Source organism: Symphalangus syndactylus, chromosome 12 (assembly GCF_028878055.3).
Source record: "Symphalangus syndactylus isolate Jambi chromosome 12, NHGRI_mSymSyn1-v2.1_pri, whole genome shotgun sequence".
NCBI classification, from domain to species: domain Eukaryota; kingdom Metazoa; phylum Chordata; class Mammalia; order Primates; family Hylobatidae; genus Symphalangus; species Symphalangus syndactylus.
In genome coordinates, this window is record NC_072441.2 from 123632830 (window position 1) to 123649926 (window position 17097).

At 38.2% G+C, this 17097-nt stretch overlaps 1 protein-coding gene across 7 annotated transcripts in view; it reads left to right on the top strand.

The window, feature by feature from the left end:
- Window positions 1-17097, top strand: part of RALGPS2 (Ral GEF with PH domain and SH3 binding motif 2) — a 204961-nt gene that overhangs the window by 85139 nt on the left and 102725 nt on the right. For 4 of the 7 annotated variants that reach the window (XM_055254607.2, XM_055254605.2, XM_055254606.2 and 1 more), the window contains 2 exons: window positions 2670-2759; window positions 13266-13358. In XM_055254607.2, coding sequence (XP_055110582.1) covers window positions 2670-2759; window positions 13266-13358 — 183 coding nt within the window. The remainder of the gene's footprint in view (window positions 1-2669; window positions 2760-13265; window positions 13359-17097) is intronic. The other 3 variants (XM_063627487.1, XM_063627490.1, XM_063627489.1) reach the window with 1 other exon arrangement.

Consider the following 17097-nt stretch of genomic DNA (forward strand, 5'->3'; position numbering starts at 1 on the left):
TGCTGCTGCCTCAATTGAGGGAATACATTATTCTAAGAGGCTTCTTGTTTGCTTTTGCTCATACGTAGGGTTGTCGCAGACCTGGGACTATTTTTTATGTTTATTGTTTTGCTTGGGGCATCTTTGTACTTATCTGTAGTAAAAATTTAAATACCAAATCCAGTTAAAGGCAGCCTGTAGTTAACAAATTCTTCTAAAATTAAATTAATTTTTTCTTTTTTTAGAGACAGGGTCTCTGTCACCCAAGCTGGAGTACAGTGGTGCAGTCATAGCTCACTGCAACCAGTCCTCCTGACTCAGCCTCTCAGGTAGCTAGGACTACAGGCATGCACCACCATGCCAGACTAATTTAAAAAGAATATTTTGTGGAAATGAGGTCTCATTATGTTGCCCAAGCTGGTCTCGAACTCCTGGCTTCAAGTGATCCTCCTGCCTCAGCCTCCCAAGGCACTGTGATTGTAAGCATGAGCCACTCTTCTCAGTCTACAAATTCTTATGGAAGAGTTTTTCTTTCTTCTCCTTGACCACCCAGAGCCTACGTTATTATAGATGCACTTGTTTGTTGTCTCCCTTTTTCAAGGGAGTTGAAAAATAAGTGAATTGTTTTAGTCTACCTTTTCACTGAGATTGTAGACCTTTGAGTAGCATTAGATAGAAATGGAGGAGTGGAGAGGTGTGAGGCGTTGTATTATGTCTTTGAAGGAGCATTAAGTCCCAAGCCCCTCTGTCACTGAGATAGGAAATCCTCCAAGGGCAGCTACTGTACCCACTCTTGTAACCACTGCTTTGCTTTTATTTCCTTATTTGTTTTTGATCTGTAGAGGAAATCCTTTATTTTTCTTCCAATTCAGAAATACATTTAAAAAAAAGTTTGTTATATGTAACCCAGCAATTCTAGGGGTTGATAGCAAAAATATTTTTTCTTGTGAGTCCAGTAATTTTATGAAACCATGTCTCGGTGTTGGTTATTCTGGGTCAGCGTTCTTAAATGTAGTTGGCTTTAACGGACTCTCATTTGGGGAGCACATACACTTAGCCTTCCAATATGGGGGTCTCGGGGTGGCTGGATTTATTACATAGTAGCTTAGGGCTCTCCGAGAGAATGTTCCAGCAATCGAGGCAGGGACTGCATGGTCTTTTATGACCTCGTCCTGGAAGTCAGTGTCACCTTCACTAACACTTTCTTCATCAAAGCAGTCACAAGCCTGCCCAGATTCAGTAAGAAGTGATACACGTCCTAACTTTTGGTAGAGAGTGACAAAGAATGTATGCTTAAAATCACCATAGCATTTGTCTAAGCCAGGTGCAGTGGCGAGTGCCTATAGTTCCAGCTGCTGGGCGGCTGAGACAGGAGGATCACTTGGGCCCAAGAGTTCAAGACCAACTTGGGCAACATACTAAGACCTTGTCTTAAAAAAAAAAAAAAAAAAAAAAAAAGTCATGTTGGCCAGGTGTAGTGGCTCATGCCTGTAATCCCAGCACTTTGGGAGGCAGAGGTGGTGGATCACCTGAGCTCAGGAGTTTGAGACCAGATTGGGCAACAGGGTGAAACCCTGTCTCAACTAAAAAAAAAAACTACAAAAATTAGCTGGGCATGGCAGCTTACACCTGTGGTCTCAGCTACTTAGGAAGCTGAGGCAGGAGAATCACTTGAGCCTGGGAGGCAGAGGTTGCAGTTAGCCGAGATCACCCCACTACACTCCAGCCTGGGCAACAGAACAAGACTCTGTCTCCGAAACAAAACAAATCACCATAATATTTGTCTTAAAATTTGCCTGAAGTTAAATTTAATTAAGTTGGTGAACATGCACTTTAGATTCGAATTCGTAGTTGATATTTGCTAAGGTTATTGTTAAGATTTCCGTAGCATAACTTGATTTTTTTTTTTTTTTTTTTAGAAGTAAACCTTGTTAGAACTGGGGAGGATTATTACTATTAGTAGCCCAAGTATAGTGACAAATATTAAGGTGACTTTGTAAAATATGTATACTTTATATTTACATATATATTTGTAAAATATATGTAAAATACATACATAATGACATTTCTTTACAGATGAAAATTGCAAGTAAAATCTGAAATATTTCTCATTAAAAATGTGAAGAAATATGAAGCAGTGGCATTATTTTTTGCACAATAATTTCGAACTATATTCTGTATTTAGATTTGTATAAGTGAACCAACTTACAGTGCTTTGACTTTGTTTTCATAGTACATGAATTAAAGTGTATTACATGGACATATTGTATCATATAATAAGCAAACTATTCAGAGTAGAGCATTTTCATATTATATATCTAATCTGCCTTCTAATAAGTTAGTTTTAATTATTTTTTAAGTCAAGATGGTTTTATTTGAAAGCATTACAAAATTTTTGAAATGCAGTTTTAATCTTAGAATGTTAACTTAGATATATATTTTTTTCTTTTGATATTTTGTTTTATTTACACCAAGAAAACCCTACTTGGGAATCTTCACTTATGATTCTACTCAATCTAAATAAACAGTCATGTAGAATTACACAGCCACAGAAAAACCTACTATAAGTAGCATCTTTTACAATGTTTAATTTTTGAGCTTACCTAATTCTGCCAAAATTTTTTAAAATACAGCAAAAAAAAAGCAAATTAAAAATCATAGTGATATTTATTTAAAATTTTTATTTACAGGTAAGCTTTTGGGTTGTTAGAGAGATTCTTCATGCTCAAACATTAAAAATTAGAGCAGAAGTTTTGAGCCACTATATTAAAACTGCTAAGGTAAGAAAAACTTGTGTTTTTATTTTTGAGTTCAACCATTCATAAATGTTTGTAAGTGAATAAATATTCGTGATGCTTTATTCACTGTTTATTGATACTGGAAAAATAAGGCTCATTGATATAAGTCAATTTTTAAAATTGGATGCCTGCTTTCTCTGCCTTTTCCTTTATTCTTCCTGTTTTCCTACCTTTTCTTTTATATTCTTCCTCCCACTCTCTGAGTAGCTGAATTATGTGATCTGTTTCACTGAATAAGTAGACAAAGGTTGCATTATGGTAAAGTATGATATTTATAAAATATTGGACTATTCTGCAGGTGATGAAGAAAGCCATAAAGAATTAAGTAGGAGAATACTACTTCACTTCTGAAGTGAACCATGTGAAGAATAAGACTTTATTTTTAAGAGAATGGTATATGTTATGTTACCACATTGTTAACTGAACAGTTATTGTGTGACATAGATAATAAATACAGCAAGAGAAATGGAGCATGGATTTCAAAGGTAGTTGGAAATTAGAAGGGTGAGACAGGATATTCTACAAAGGATACCAAGATTTTATTAAAACTTGTAACAACTCTGAATTTAGTTGGAGGGGCAGAAAGGGGGAATGAGCCCTTCCCTCTCCATCATGAAGGGTCAAGGCTGGCAGCCATATAACAAAAGACAGGTTAATGAGAGAAAAGCATAGCAGATTTATTACATGTGCATAGGAGTAATACAAAGTATAAACTCAAAGCAGGGCCGAATGGTTGTAGCTTAAATATCTTCCTCACTGGGGAGAGGGGAGTTTTGGGGGAAGGGGGTGCATAAGAGTAAGTGATTTTCAGATAATGAGCCCAGAGAACAAAGTCCTGAGACCAAGTTTCTCTGAGCTCTAGGGGAGGTGGCATTACAGGTTATGGGAGAGCAAAGGAAGAAAAACATATTAAGCAAAGACAGATACCTCAAGGAAATATCTCAGATAATCTCAGAGCTACCCTCAGAAAGAATAGTTGGGGTAGCCTATGGTTGAGTTAATCTTTCCTAGATCTGGACAAGGGAGAGGATGCTCAGAGAAAGCCTAGCTGTTCATTTCACCATTGTAGATGTTCTCTACAGATGAGAATCTCCTCCACAAAAGGCAGCTTTTCAGGGCTATTTCTGTCTGTAGGCCCTCTGAATAGCCATAATCAAAATATGTCAAAGAAGTGTATTTTAGGGTAATATATTTTTGGTTTCCTTTAATGTTAAGTTCACTAAGAAGTATGGTAATTGTAGCCACATTCATTCATTACTCTTGTAATAAATACATAACTTTCCTCACATGTGAATGAAAGAAGGCAGAATAAAATGAGGGTACCATGTTTACAGTTATTAAAAGTCATAACTCTTTCCTATGTTCCTTAAGAACGTGGGAGCAATTGTATTCTAACATTCTATAGCACTAGGTGGCAGAGCTAGCCTTCTACAAATTTGATATTTTGCAAAAGTGTCAAAATATTTTTAGAAATTCTTTGTGATATGTTAGGTAAATTTTTTTTTTTTTTTTTTGGAGATGGTGTTGCGCTCTGTGGCCCAGGCTGGAGTGCAGTGGTGCGCTCTCGGCTCACTGCAAACTCTGCCTCCCGAGTTCAAGTGATTCTCACATCTCAGCTTCCCAAGTAGCTGGGACTACAGGTGCATGCCACCACACCCTGCTAATTTTTGTATTTTTAGTGGAGATGGGGTTTCACCATGTTGGGCCAGGCTGGTCTTGAACACCTGACCTCAAGTGATCCTCCCACCTTGGCCTCCCAAAGTGCTGGGATTATAGACGTGAGCCACTGCACCTGGCCAATACTGGTTTTTAACTAAAAAAAATTAATGATTCTTCATGGATTCTGCATTATCATTTTCTGATATTTTTGTTAGTTTTTAAATTTACTTGTATGTTCCACTCAAAACCACCAAATTTTGTTCAAACCTACCACTGTCTTCATCAAACAATCATTTAACTTCAGTTCAGACTTTGAATTATTTTTGACAGCACTTGCCTTCATCCCAAGCTCTAAACTCATAATTGTTTTTTTCTCGTTGTCCCTTAAACCCTTCTATTCTGACTCTCTGCCTTCTATATTGTTTGTTATAAAACTGGCAGGTCTCCTACTTGAGTATTGTATCAGTTGGCATTCTCCAGAGAGAGAGAACCGTAGCATTCTGTATAAACATATATAAAGAGATCTAAATATAAAATGTATAAATAGATTTTAGGGATTGACTTATACAATTGAAGGGGCTGGCAAGTATAAAATCTGTAGGGTAGGCCAACAGGCTGGAAACTCAGGAGTTTAGGCACTAGTCTTGAAGCAGAATTTCTTTTCCAGGAAACTCCAGTTTTCAATGTTAAAGCCTTTCAACTGATCAGATGAGGCCCACACACATTATCAAGTGGAATCTCTTAAAGTCCACTGATTGTAGATGTTAACCGCATCTACAAAATATCTTCATGACACCACCTAGATTAGAGTTCGATTAAATAACCGATACTAATAGTCTAGCCAAGTTGACACATCAAACTTACCATCACATAGATACAAAAGAATATAAGAATATTTAAAGTATCAAAAGAATGATAATGTGGATACCCATGCACCCACTGACCACTGGGAATTTTCATATGCCTCTTCATATGCCAGCTCCTTCCCTTCTACTGCAATGGGAACTACTGCCTTGAATTTTGTTTTTCTTTTACAGTGTATATGTTTCTGAATAATATATTGTTGCAAATATATGCTTTAGGATTTTGTTTAAATTGAATTATTCCATATTTACTTTTGTACTTTCATAACTCAGCAGTGTTACTTAATGGTTTTGGGAGTAGCTCTGTTGTAGAATATCCTATTTGTATATATCACAAATTATTCAATGTACTTTAGATTATTTCCAGATTCTTGGCTATTATGAGCCCTGCTGCCATAAGCATTCTTGTATGAGTCTCTTGGTGCTTATGTGACGGTTGAAGCCCTAGAAATAGAGTTCGTACTAGCAATGAAATTACTGAGTCTCTCTCTCTCTCTTTTTTTTAGACAGGATCTTGTTGTTCTGTCACCCAGGCTGAAGGCCAGTGATGTGATCCCAACTCACTGCATCCTTGACCTTCTGGGCCCAGGCAATCTTCCTACCTCAGCCTCCCGAGTAGTTGGGATTACAGGCATATGCCACCACCCGTGGCTAATTTCTGTTTTTTTTGTTTTGTTTTGTTTTGTTTTGTAGAGACAAGGTCTCATTATGTTGCCCAGGCTGGTCTTGAACTCCTGTGCTCAAGTGATCCTCCCATGTTGGCCTCCCAAAGTGCTGAGATTACAAGTGCGAGCTACTGTACCTGGCCCCTCATCTCTTTAGCTTTGTTATAGATAACCTCCAAACTGGTTATATTTATATATGCTCACTAGCAATGTATGAAGATGCCGGTTGCTCCACATCCATGTCACCATCTGATACTGTCAGAATTTTTCATTGTTGCCAATTCTGGTGGATGTGAAATGTATCTCATTTTAGTTTTAATTGCCTTTCATTGAATCTGATAGGAGTGAACATCTTTTCTATGTTGGCCATTTAGGTCTTCTCTCTTGAAAGGTCTGTTTAAGATCTTTCAGCAGTTTTCTGTGTTGGTATTGGTCTTTTATTGTGTGTGTTTTGGTTTTTTTTGTTTGTTTGTTTTTATTTACTTTTTTCGATGGATTCTCACTCTGTCACCCAGGCTGTAGTGCAGTGGTGCAATCTTGGTTCACTGCACCCTCCACCTCCTGGGTTCATGTGATTCTCCTGCCTCAGCCTCCCAAGTAGATGGGATTACAGGCTCACACCACCATGCCCAGTTAATTTTTGTATTTTTTTTAGTAAGACAGGGTTTTGCCATGTTGGCCAGGCTGGTCTTGAACTCCTGACCTCAGGTGATCCACCTATCTCGGCCTCCCAAAGTGCTGGGATTACAGGTGTGAGCCACCGCGCCTGGCAGTCTTCTATTGATTTTTGTAGGAGTTCTTTATATAACTCTAGATGCTAGTTCTTATAAGCTTTGCATGTATCTTCCTATTTGTAGCTTGTCTTACCACTTTTTTCATATTTTCCGATTTACGTGTTCTTAATTTTAGTAGTCAGATTTACTGATCCTTAATTTCTGTCTTGGTCTATTCTGGCTGCTATAACAAAAATACCATAAACTAGGTGGCTTGTAAAAACAAACATTTATAAACAATGAACATTCTAGAGAACTGTGAGGATTAAGTCCAATATCAAGGTGTCAGCAGATTCAGTGTCTGGTAAGGGCCCATTTCTCATAAGGCCCTTCATGTTGCAACAAAGTTCCTTCAAGCATTTTCCCAAACAACATTTCCTCCATACTGCCCTGCCAACACACCCCACTGCTACAATATAGATGAAGTCTGTTCTGGGAATTTATATAAGTGGGATCCTACAGAAAGCTGTTGCTTGTGGTTGACTACTCTTGCTCACCATGTTGTTGAGATTCATCCACGTTGCATGTTATTGATAATTCTTTTATTGCTGAGTAGATTTCCAGTGTATGGATATTCTACAATTTCTTTATCATTTCCTTATTAATGCACATTTGTTTTTACTTTGGCTTTTATGAATAAAGCTGTTATGAACATTTTTGTGGAGTATGCATTGAGTTTTCTTGGATTATACCTAGGAATGGTGGACTTGCTGGGTTATAGATTAGGAATATGTTTTAACTTTATTAGAAACTGCCAAATATTGTTATTTTCCAACATAACCCGGTTGGTTTTACCATTTTAAATTGCAGTCAGCAATAAGAGTCTTCCAGTTACTCCACACATCTTGCCAGTACTTGGTGTTTAATTTTTTTTTTAATTTGGCCTTTCTTTTGGGTATGTAATAGTATCTTATTGTAGTTTTAATTTATATTTTTCTGATGATAGTGATGGTTGAGTATCTTTTCATATGTATGTGGACCATTTGGATATTTTCTTTTGTGATACTATCCTTTCAAATCTTTTGCCCATATTTTTAATAGGATTGTTTGTCTTATCAAGTTGTAGAGATTTTTTTAATGTATTCTGAATACAAACCCTTTTCAGAAATAAGTATTTTTTCCCAGTCTATGCCTTGTGTTTTTATTTTAATGCTGTCTTTTGGTTAGTGAGCAGAACTGTTCAATTTTGATGAAGTCCCATTTGTTATTTTTATCTTTGTGGTTAGTGTGTTTTGTGTCTTGTTTAATAAACCTTTTCCTAATCCAGAGTCATAAAGACATTTTCCTTTGATCACTCCTAGAAGTATTATAGTTTGAAGCGATTTTTTTTTTTTTGGAGATGGAGTTTTGCCCCTGTCACCCAGGCTGGTGCACAATGATGCAATCTCAGCTCATTGCAACCTCCGCCTCCTAGGTTCAAGCGATTCTTCTGCCTCAGCCTCCCAAGTAGCTGAGAGTACAGGCACGCACCACCACGCCCGGCTAATTTTTGTATTTTTAGTAGAGGTGGGGTTTCACCATGTTGGCCAGGCTGGTCTCGAACTCCTGACCTCAGGTAATCCCCCTGCCTCAGCATCCCAAAGTGCTGGGATTACAGGCGTGAGCCACGGCACCCAGCCAAATTAATTTTTGTGTATGGTGGAAGGTGTAGGAGTTAAGGTTCATTTTTTTTCCTCATAAGAATATCTAGGCCAGGCACAGTGGCTCACACCTATAATCCTAGCACTTTGGGAGGCTGAGGTGGGCAGATCACTTGAGGTCAGGAGTTTGAGACCAGCCTGGCCAAACTCTACTAAAAAATACAAAAATTAGCTGGGTGTGTTGGCGCACTCCTGTAATCCCAGCTACTTAGAAGGCTGAGGCAGGAGAATCACTTGAACCTGGGAGGCAGAGGTTGTGGTGAGCTAAGATCGCGCCACTGCACTCCAGCCTGGGTGACGGAGACTCTGTCTCAATTAAAAAAAAAAAAAAAATCTAATTGTGCTAACTCCATTCTTTTCTCTGTTTAACTGCTTTGACATTTTGGTTGAAAATTACTTGATCAAATATGTGTAGGTATATTTCTGTTCCTTTGATTTATTTGTCTATTCTTATTCCAATATCTCTTCGTCTTACTGTAGCTTTGTAGTACGCTTTGAAATCTGATAGTGTTCTAATGTTTTTTTCTTCTTCAAGATTGTCTTGGCTATGCTATCTCTATTTTATGTCTGTAGAAATTTTAGAAGTAGCTTGTCAATTTCTACAACATTGCCTGCTTGCATTTTTGATTGAGGTTTTATTGAATTTGTAGATCACTTTGGGAAGAATTGATAACAACATTAAGACTTTCAATCCACAAACATGGTTTATCTCTGTTTAAGTTTTCTTTAATTTCTCTCAGCAGTTCGTTATTTTCAGTGAAGCACTCTTGCATATCATTATTTCTAGTAGACAGCCAATGTTCTGATATTATTGTAAATGTTTTTCCGTCTCATTTTCTAATTGTTTGGTGCTACATATGCAATCGTGTTACCTGAAAATAAAGGCAGATTTGACTTCTTCCTTTCTGACTTTTCTACCTTTAAACATTATATTTAAAAGAATGGTAGAGACTGGAGTAAATACTCTCTCTTCTCCCAGAGTGGTTAAGCCCAATCCTCTGTGAGGGAACGAGAATGAGAAGCTGATTTTTCTGGCTGATGGCTCACGCCTGTAATCCTAGCACTCTGGAAGGCCAAGGCGGGCAGATCACCGGAGGTCAGGAGTTTGAGACCATCTGGTCAACATAGTGAAACCCTGTCTCTACTAAAAATACAAAAATTAGCCATGTGTGGTGGGGCTCCCCTGTAGTCCCAGCTAGTCGGGAGGCTGAAGCAGGAAAATCACTTGAACCTGGGAGGCAGAGGTTGCAGTGAGCCGAGATCATGCCACTGCACTCCAGCCTGGGCAACAGAGCGAGACCACGTCTCAAAAAAGAAAAAAGAGAGAGAAGCTGATTTTTGTGATCCAATTAGGAATTGAGGTGGATAGGGTTGAATTTTAGCTTTAATTAGTTTCAAATCACCTCTGGTCACAAATGACTCAGGGCAAAATTTGTACTTTGTATGGTACAGGCCCCTTGCTGTAGTAGGACCCTGGGATCTAAGTCCCAGAGATCTCTCTCTGCTTTCTAACCCAGCTGTCAGCCTCCAGCACTGACACAAAGTAAAGAAAGTTCCATTAGGAGTGAATCAGTGGACACAGAGCCAACTCTAGGTTTGAGACTCCTACAGATTCTAGTCTATTATACCAGCCCACAGATTTTACTTTAGCAAAATCTGCATCAGAGGCTTCATCTTTGCCTAGCCTTGTAGAGATTCAGCATATGCCCTCAGGGGGAAAAAAACTGTTTAAAGGCTGTTGGTTTTTTTTTTTTTTTACTTTGGAATTTAGTTATTTGTGTTCTTTGTGTCCACAACTCTCCAGTGTCTTTAATAAAATGGTTTTCTAAGTTTATCTATTTTGTTTTCTTGCCGTTATGGCTTTAACAATGGTTTCTCATGTTGTTCTACATCTTAGGCAGAAGCTACTAGTTCAGCATGAGGTTTTTTTCGTTTTTCTTTTTCTTTTTTTTTTTTTGAGACAGGGTCTTGCTGGGTTGCCCAGGCTAGAGTGCAGTGGCGCAATCACGGCTCATCACAACCTGTGCCTCCTGGGCTCAAGCAGTCCTCCCATCTCAGCCTCCCCAGTAGCTGGGACTACAGGCACATGCCACCACGTGCCTGGTTAATTTCTGTGTTGTTTTTTTTTATAGAGACAAGGTTTTGCCATGTTGCCCAGGCTGGTCTTGAACTCCTGGGCTCAAGCAGTCCACCTGCCTCAGCCTCCGGAAGTGCTGGGATTACAAGTGTGAGTCACCATGCCCAGCCTCTGTTTATTCTTACTATGAAGTAGTTATTTGGGCTGCAAACCTCCATGAGACCCCTCCCCTCTTCCCTTAGCACTAAGGTTCACAGCAGGCGTTGTTGTCTGGCAGTCTCTTGATGGTGGGTGAGGATTACTTCTATCCTGCCCTTACGCTCAGGCAATGAGTCCTTCAGTGTCTCTGCTTTATGCAATGAGAGTCTCTTATTGGAACTCCCACCATAGATTAGGCCCTGGGCAGTGTGTCCCACGAAGCTTGGAAAGCTAACCAGATTTTCAAATGTCCTCCAAGGGATTGCCAGCTTTGGTGTTCAGCTTACATCTCTGGATTCTCCTTAGTTTTAGGGCCGTTAAGTATTCCTTACTTTGTTGCTAGCTTTACAGTGAATTTTCATAAGATGTGTTTTGTATCTTACCCAATATTTTTAATTATTTTCACTGGAAGAGTAGGTCAAGGTGTCTAATTTACCAGACTTCTGGTATGTAGTCCTTACTAAATTTTGAATCCATTCCCCCTCTTCAACTCCACTGACACTAATGTATCAGATCCTTCTCATCATCTCTCACTGTAGTCTCTGAACTGATTCCCTTCCTGTATGCCACCTTCTGTTCCCTGATCTTTCCAAAATGTAGTATACATCCATAATATCTTACCCAAAGCATTTGGGGCCAGATATATTTAGGAATACACTTTTTTTCCCCAGATTTTAGAAAGGTGGTATAGTTCATATACCATCTGTGGCATACTCATCACAATCATCTCCACCTCCTGCTTATGTAATACCTTGAAATCAAACACACTTAATATTTTTGGAGGAAAACATGTAATTATTCACCTTAAGTGAGATCAGTGAAGTCTGTCATTAGCCTCACATCAGGTTAGATTTTCCCACATGGTGAACCTGAGACCACACTACCAAATAAACAAAACTTTGACTTTTCAGGTTTGAGATCTCAGAATTGCAGATAAAGGGTTGTGAACTGATGCCTGGCATTCAGTTATATCATTCTCAAATTTAAAAATTCTCCAAATCCTCCACTGGAGTTCTTACTGCTTATGAGAGCAAATCTAGCCTCTAAAGAGGCTTCACATGTAAAAATGGCCCTTTCTGTTTTCATCTTCTGGTACTCTGATACTTCTGATATTCAGCTTCCAGACACCTTCATGCCGTTGTGCTTTTTTTTTTTGAGACGGGGTCTCGCTCTTTCGCCCAGCCTGGAGTGCAGTGGCACAATCTCGGCTCACTGCAAGCTCCGCCTCCCGGGTTCACGCCATTCTTCTGCCTCAGCCCCCCTCCGAGTAGCTGGGACTACAGGCGCCCGCCACTGCGCCCGGCTAATTTTTTGTATTTTTTTTTTTTAGTAGAGACGGGGTTTCACCATCTTAACCAGGATGGTCTCGATCACCTGACCTCGTGATCCTCCCGCCTTGGCCTCCCAAAGTGCTGGGATTACAGGCGTGAGCCACCGCGCCCGACCGCCTTTATGCTTTTTGTAAATTGTATTCCCTCTTTCTCATAGCCCCTCACTCTCAAGTGTCATTTCTGGAAGTCTGAATCTCTCAGACAAAGTTAGGGGCTGATTATTCTGTAGAACGCTATATATACTTTTATTTATATAACCCTATATATACTTTTATTCTAGAAATATGCAAATTGGATTTGTATTTGTTTTCATGTCTGCCTCACTAGACTGAAGCTTCTTGATAGGTCTTTTTCATTTTTGTGTATGCAGTCTAATATGGTGCCTAGTATAATAAATGCTTAAAATACATTCATTGAATGGTTTCCCAGTTAGATTATATAATCTTGTATGAAGGTTTATATTATGTTTTGTGTTATTAATTTATTTTGTTTTTATTTGTTTTCTTCGGGCTTTCAATTAAATGCTCTATCCACACCATTTTCTAGACCTGGGGCTTACCTGGTTGTAGGATTAGGACAGTTATAAAATGACTGGTTTTTAGACAGGACTTGCAGGATGTAAGCATCAGGTAGTATTTAAAAATCTGGGAAATTAGCAATAAATGTTATGCAGATCTCATGGGAAAGTGCTGGAAACTAGTGTTAGGTAGGAGTTTTATGCATGCAGACTGTAAAATCAATGTCTCAGCACGAATGAGGGAAAAAGAATCTGGGGATTTGGGTAGGAGGAAGCAGAAAATTGAGGAGGACTATATACTGTGAAAGGCAGGTTTCACCCTTGCCCTGGAATAATGGGAGTACTGGATGGGAAACCAAGTCAGAATCCTGGATGTTGACCCTTTATTGAAACTGAAACATAAAGCAGAGGCTTAGTAATAGTTCAGTATAAGGGAGACTGTTTACTAGAAACCAGCTTTCATGATCATACCATGTGAACTTGATAATCAGACATAACCTTGGTTTTCTTAATATATTACTCCGCTAGAGGTAGATTTATTCCCAGAGTTTGGGGACGATGCCAGGGTAGAACATGTAAGTTCTGTTGTGCACCAAAACAACTTAGTGTAAACACAGTGGGTACTCTAAAGACAGTTCTCAGCAATGAAGGTAATATATGCTGGAACACTACCAGTTGCCAAGATTGTACTTGTTAATCTAAATTTTCTTGTATTCATGTTGTTTCTTTTTCATCCCTCTCCCCCATTTTTTTTTAAATCTTCAGAAACTGTATGAGCTGAATAACCTTCATGCACTTATGGCAGTGGTTTCTGGCCTACAGAGTGCCCCAATTTTCAGGTTGACTAAAACATGGGCGGTGAGTAATATTCTTCAGTTAATGAAAGGTTAGACTTCCCGTGGAAAGGAAAGATATATTCATTTCCTTTGTAATTCTTATTAAAGTTAATATAATGATAATAAGGATTTTTAAATTGCTTTGTACTCTATTCTTTGATTCCTACATTTTTTCTCCTTAAGCAGTGCACTGGGTATAAGGTAATTTTTGGATAAAGCTTGGTGCTTAGTTTTTGCTCCTTAGAGAATCATTTTTGTTAAACACTTTCAGTGTCTTTGACAACATAGTGTTTAATATTCAACTGATGGGAAGGTATGAATACAAAAAAATTGCATTTAATCGTAAAGATTATGCTTTTGGAAAGTTTGAGGCGTATCTAAATCATAGGTTTCAAAAAAAAATTTTACTGATTTCAATTTCCGTTATTTTTTAGTGAGTAAATCTTTTTTTCTTAGGAATAATGGAAAACTTGATGATTAACATGGAATTATTTGCTGTTGCTGCACATGCTGATATTATGTTAATCATATTTGGTTCTATTACTTATACAAGATCAGAGTATGAATTTTGACCTCTGCAAATTTGTGTATTTTCATATTTGAGTAACATAATATTCAATCTTTTCAGTTATTTTTCATTTATATTTTATATAAGTAAAATTTTATATTCAATTAAATTTATATTCAATACTATTATTTAATGTTAAAGAGCAATGATTTTGTTTAGAGTCTATTACATTTTGTACAAAGGATCAATGTGTTTTTAAGGTTCTGTGCTAAAATCATGACTGACTTTTTAAAACTTTTTTTATTACTAAAATATTACTGTTTTTAATTAACAAAGTGCTGATTTTGCTTTTTATAGTATCCGAAGAGACAGATGTTTCCCATGAAAACCAGTGTAGATTTCTATATTGGAAAAACATTAGTATGGAAAAGCTTATGATCCTTTTTATGTTTCTTTTTTCTTTTTTATAGAAACACCTGGATATGAAGGGTTTTCTTTAAAAGTTCTTTTTAATAATTATGGCCTTATTGTCTTTTCTTAAAATTTGAATTTCATGGAGGAATGGAAATGATTATAAATATACAGTTATGAATTATATCTTTAAAGTTTTAGGGAAAAGAATTATATTCTGTGAAAAAAAAATTCTATTTTTATTTTTTGCACCCAGGCTGGAGTGTAGCATGATCATAGCTTACTGCAGCCCCCAACTCCTGGGCTCAGAGGATCCTCCAGCCTCAGCCTCCCAAGTAACTGGACTACAGGCACATGCCACCATGCCCAACTAATTTTTTAAAAAGTTTTTATAATGATGGGGTCTCACTGTGTTGTCCAGGCTGTTTTTGAACGCCTGACCTCAAGTGATCCTCCCGCCTTAGCCCTCAAAGTGCTGGGATTATAGGCATGAGCCATTACGCCCAGTCCTATACTTTTATTTATGATTTGCTTTAGTAATGAGGTAGATTTTGCTGAAATTAATTTTTATTTTCATTGCCTCCCTTATGTATTTGCGTGGAAAATAATAATTTTTATTTGGTAACAGCTTCATTATTTATCTGAATAAAACTTTTGATGGTTTGTATTTTAAAATATTTCATACTGCGCTATGAACTCTGTAATTGCTTGACATATAATAGTGAATGATCTAGACAAAGTTCCATTTTCATACAGCTAACATTCTGCTGGGGAAAAATAAATTACAAATAAGTAAATGACAACAATAAATGCTCTGAAGAAAAGTAGGAAGGCAGGACAGTACTGTGTTATGTAACATGGTAAGAGAACCGTTGATAAATGACAGTTCAGTAGAGATCTGGAGGAATTGAGGGAACCATTTATTTGGATATCTGGGAGAAGAGCATTCCAAGTAGAGGTAATAACAAGTAAAAAGGCTCAGATACATTCAAATGGCAGAGTGGTCAGTGTTGACAGTAGAATAAGCTAGGAAGGTACCCGGTTGTAGGAGATGATTTCAAAGAGGTGGCACGAATCAGATAATGGAGGTGCTGTTTACTCATATTCAGAGAGGTATAGAGAAGGACCATTGTGGGCTGGGGTTCTATTTTACACATACTGTGTTTGAGTTGGGTAGTAAACATCCATGTGAAATGTAAGGTCAGACTTAGATGTACAAGTTTAAGGGAGTGGTTGGGGCTAGAGAGAGATTGTTATAATCATCAATGTAAACTATTTGAAGCTAGATGGGATTACCTAAGGAGGGAGCATAGATGAAAAGCCCTGGGAACCTCTGGGATTCCCAAGTAGAGATCGGAAAAATGAGGAGAAATCAACAAAGGAAATTGGGGGTAGGACACATTTTTCACAGTCAGGCAAAGAAAATGTTTCAATAAAAATTGATCACCTTTGTCAAATGCTACTAATAATTTGAATAAGGTGCAAAGTTTGAGATGACCTGACAGTTGGAAAGGATTGGTGACCTCAGGAAGAGTGATTTCAGTAGAGAAGTGGGGTGAAAAACTGACTGGAGTTGAGAGAATGGTGATGAAGAAGTGGGACAGCAAGTATAGAGAATGCTTTTAGGAATTTTACTGTAAAGGACTGCAGTGTGGTTTGCAGAGAAATATGGTACCTGGAAGGGAATGTGAGACCAAAGACTCATTGTGTTTTGTTTTGTTTTTGGAAATGGCATCAATGGCAATATGTTTTATGTTGGTGGCAATAATCTAGTAGAACTAAAAAACTGACAAGAGAATGAGGGATTACACCAGTGATATACTTGATGAGATGAAAGAGAATTAGATCTAGTACTCTAGTGTATCAGTAAGAGTTTATCCATTTTAGGCCAGGTGCGGTGGTGGCTCATGCCTGTAATCCCAGCACTTTGGGAGGCCAAGTCGGGCGGATCATGAGGTCAGGAGATCCAGACCATCCTGGCTGAAACGGTGAAACCCCGTCTCTACTAAAAATACAAAAAAATTAGCCAGGCGTGGTGATGGGCGCCTGTAGTCCCAGGTACTCGGGAGTCTGAGGCAGGAGAATGGCGTGAACCCAGGAGGCGGAGCTTGCAGTGAGCCGAGATCGCACCACTGCACTCCAGCCTGTGCGACAGAGCAAGACTCTGTCTCGAAAAAAAAAAAAAAATAGTTTATCCATTTTAACAGCAGGGAAGGGAACACATTTAGTTACAGATGCAGGTAAGTTGGTAGATTTCATGGTGGGATTCTTAGTTCTTCTGACTGTTTTGTTTCCTCAGACATAAAAAAGCAAGGTCTTTAGTTAAGGTGATATGGGAGAGGTGTTGGAGATTTGAAGAAAGAAGAGAGGATATAAAAGTCATCTGGAGAGTGTGAGAGTGCGTTAACTAAGAAAACGTAATAGGTTTGATAGACCTTAGGTAGGATCCATCTGCTTAAGACTTTTTTTTATCATGAATTTAAAGTAAAACCAGTCAGCAGAGTTATGTATTCTCCAGCCAGGTTCAGATATTCAGCATAAGCTTTCAATAGTGCCAAGAGTTGTGTTTAACCAGAGCTGGGATTTTTCAAGGCTTTTGTACCAGAGGGGTTAAGGGTAGCACAAGAGGTGAAAGACGGAAAATATGAGAGTTGTTTTATTGACAGATGAGGAAACTAAACCAAGTAAAAGGAGGGAGATAATGAACAGTGAAAAGGTAGGCTGGTCACTGGTTTGGAAGCCACAGTGGAGTCAAATAATCACTGGATTCAGGATGAGAAAGGAAGTGCAGGCTGAGGGTGGTAGAAGATAAGATCATTGGAGCAGAAGTCCAGAAACTAAG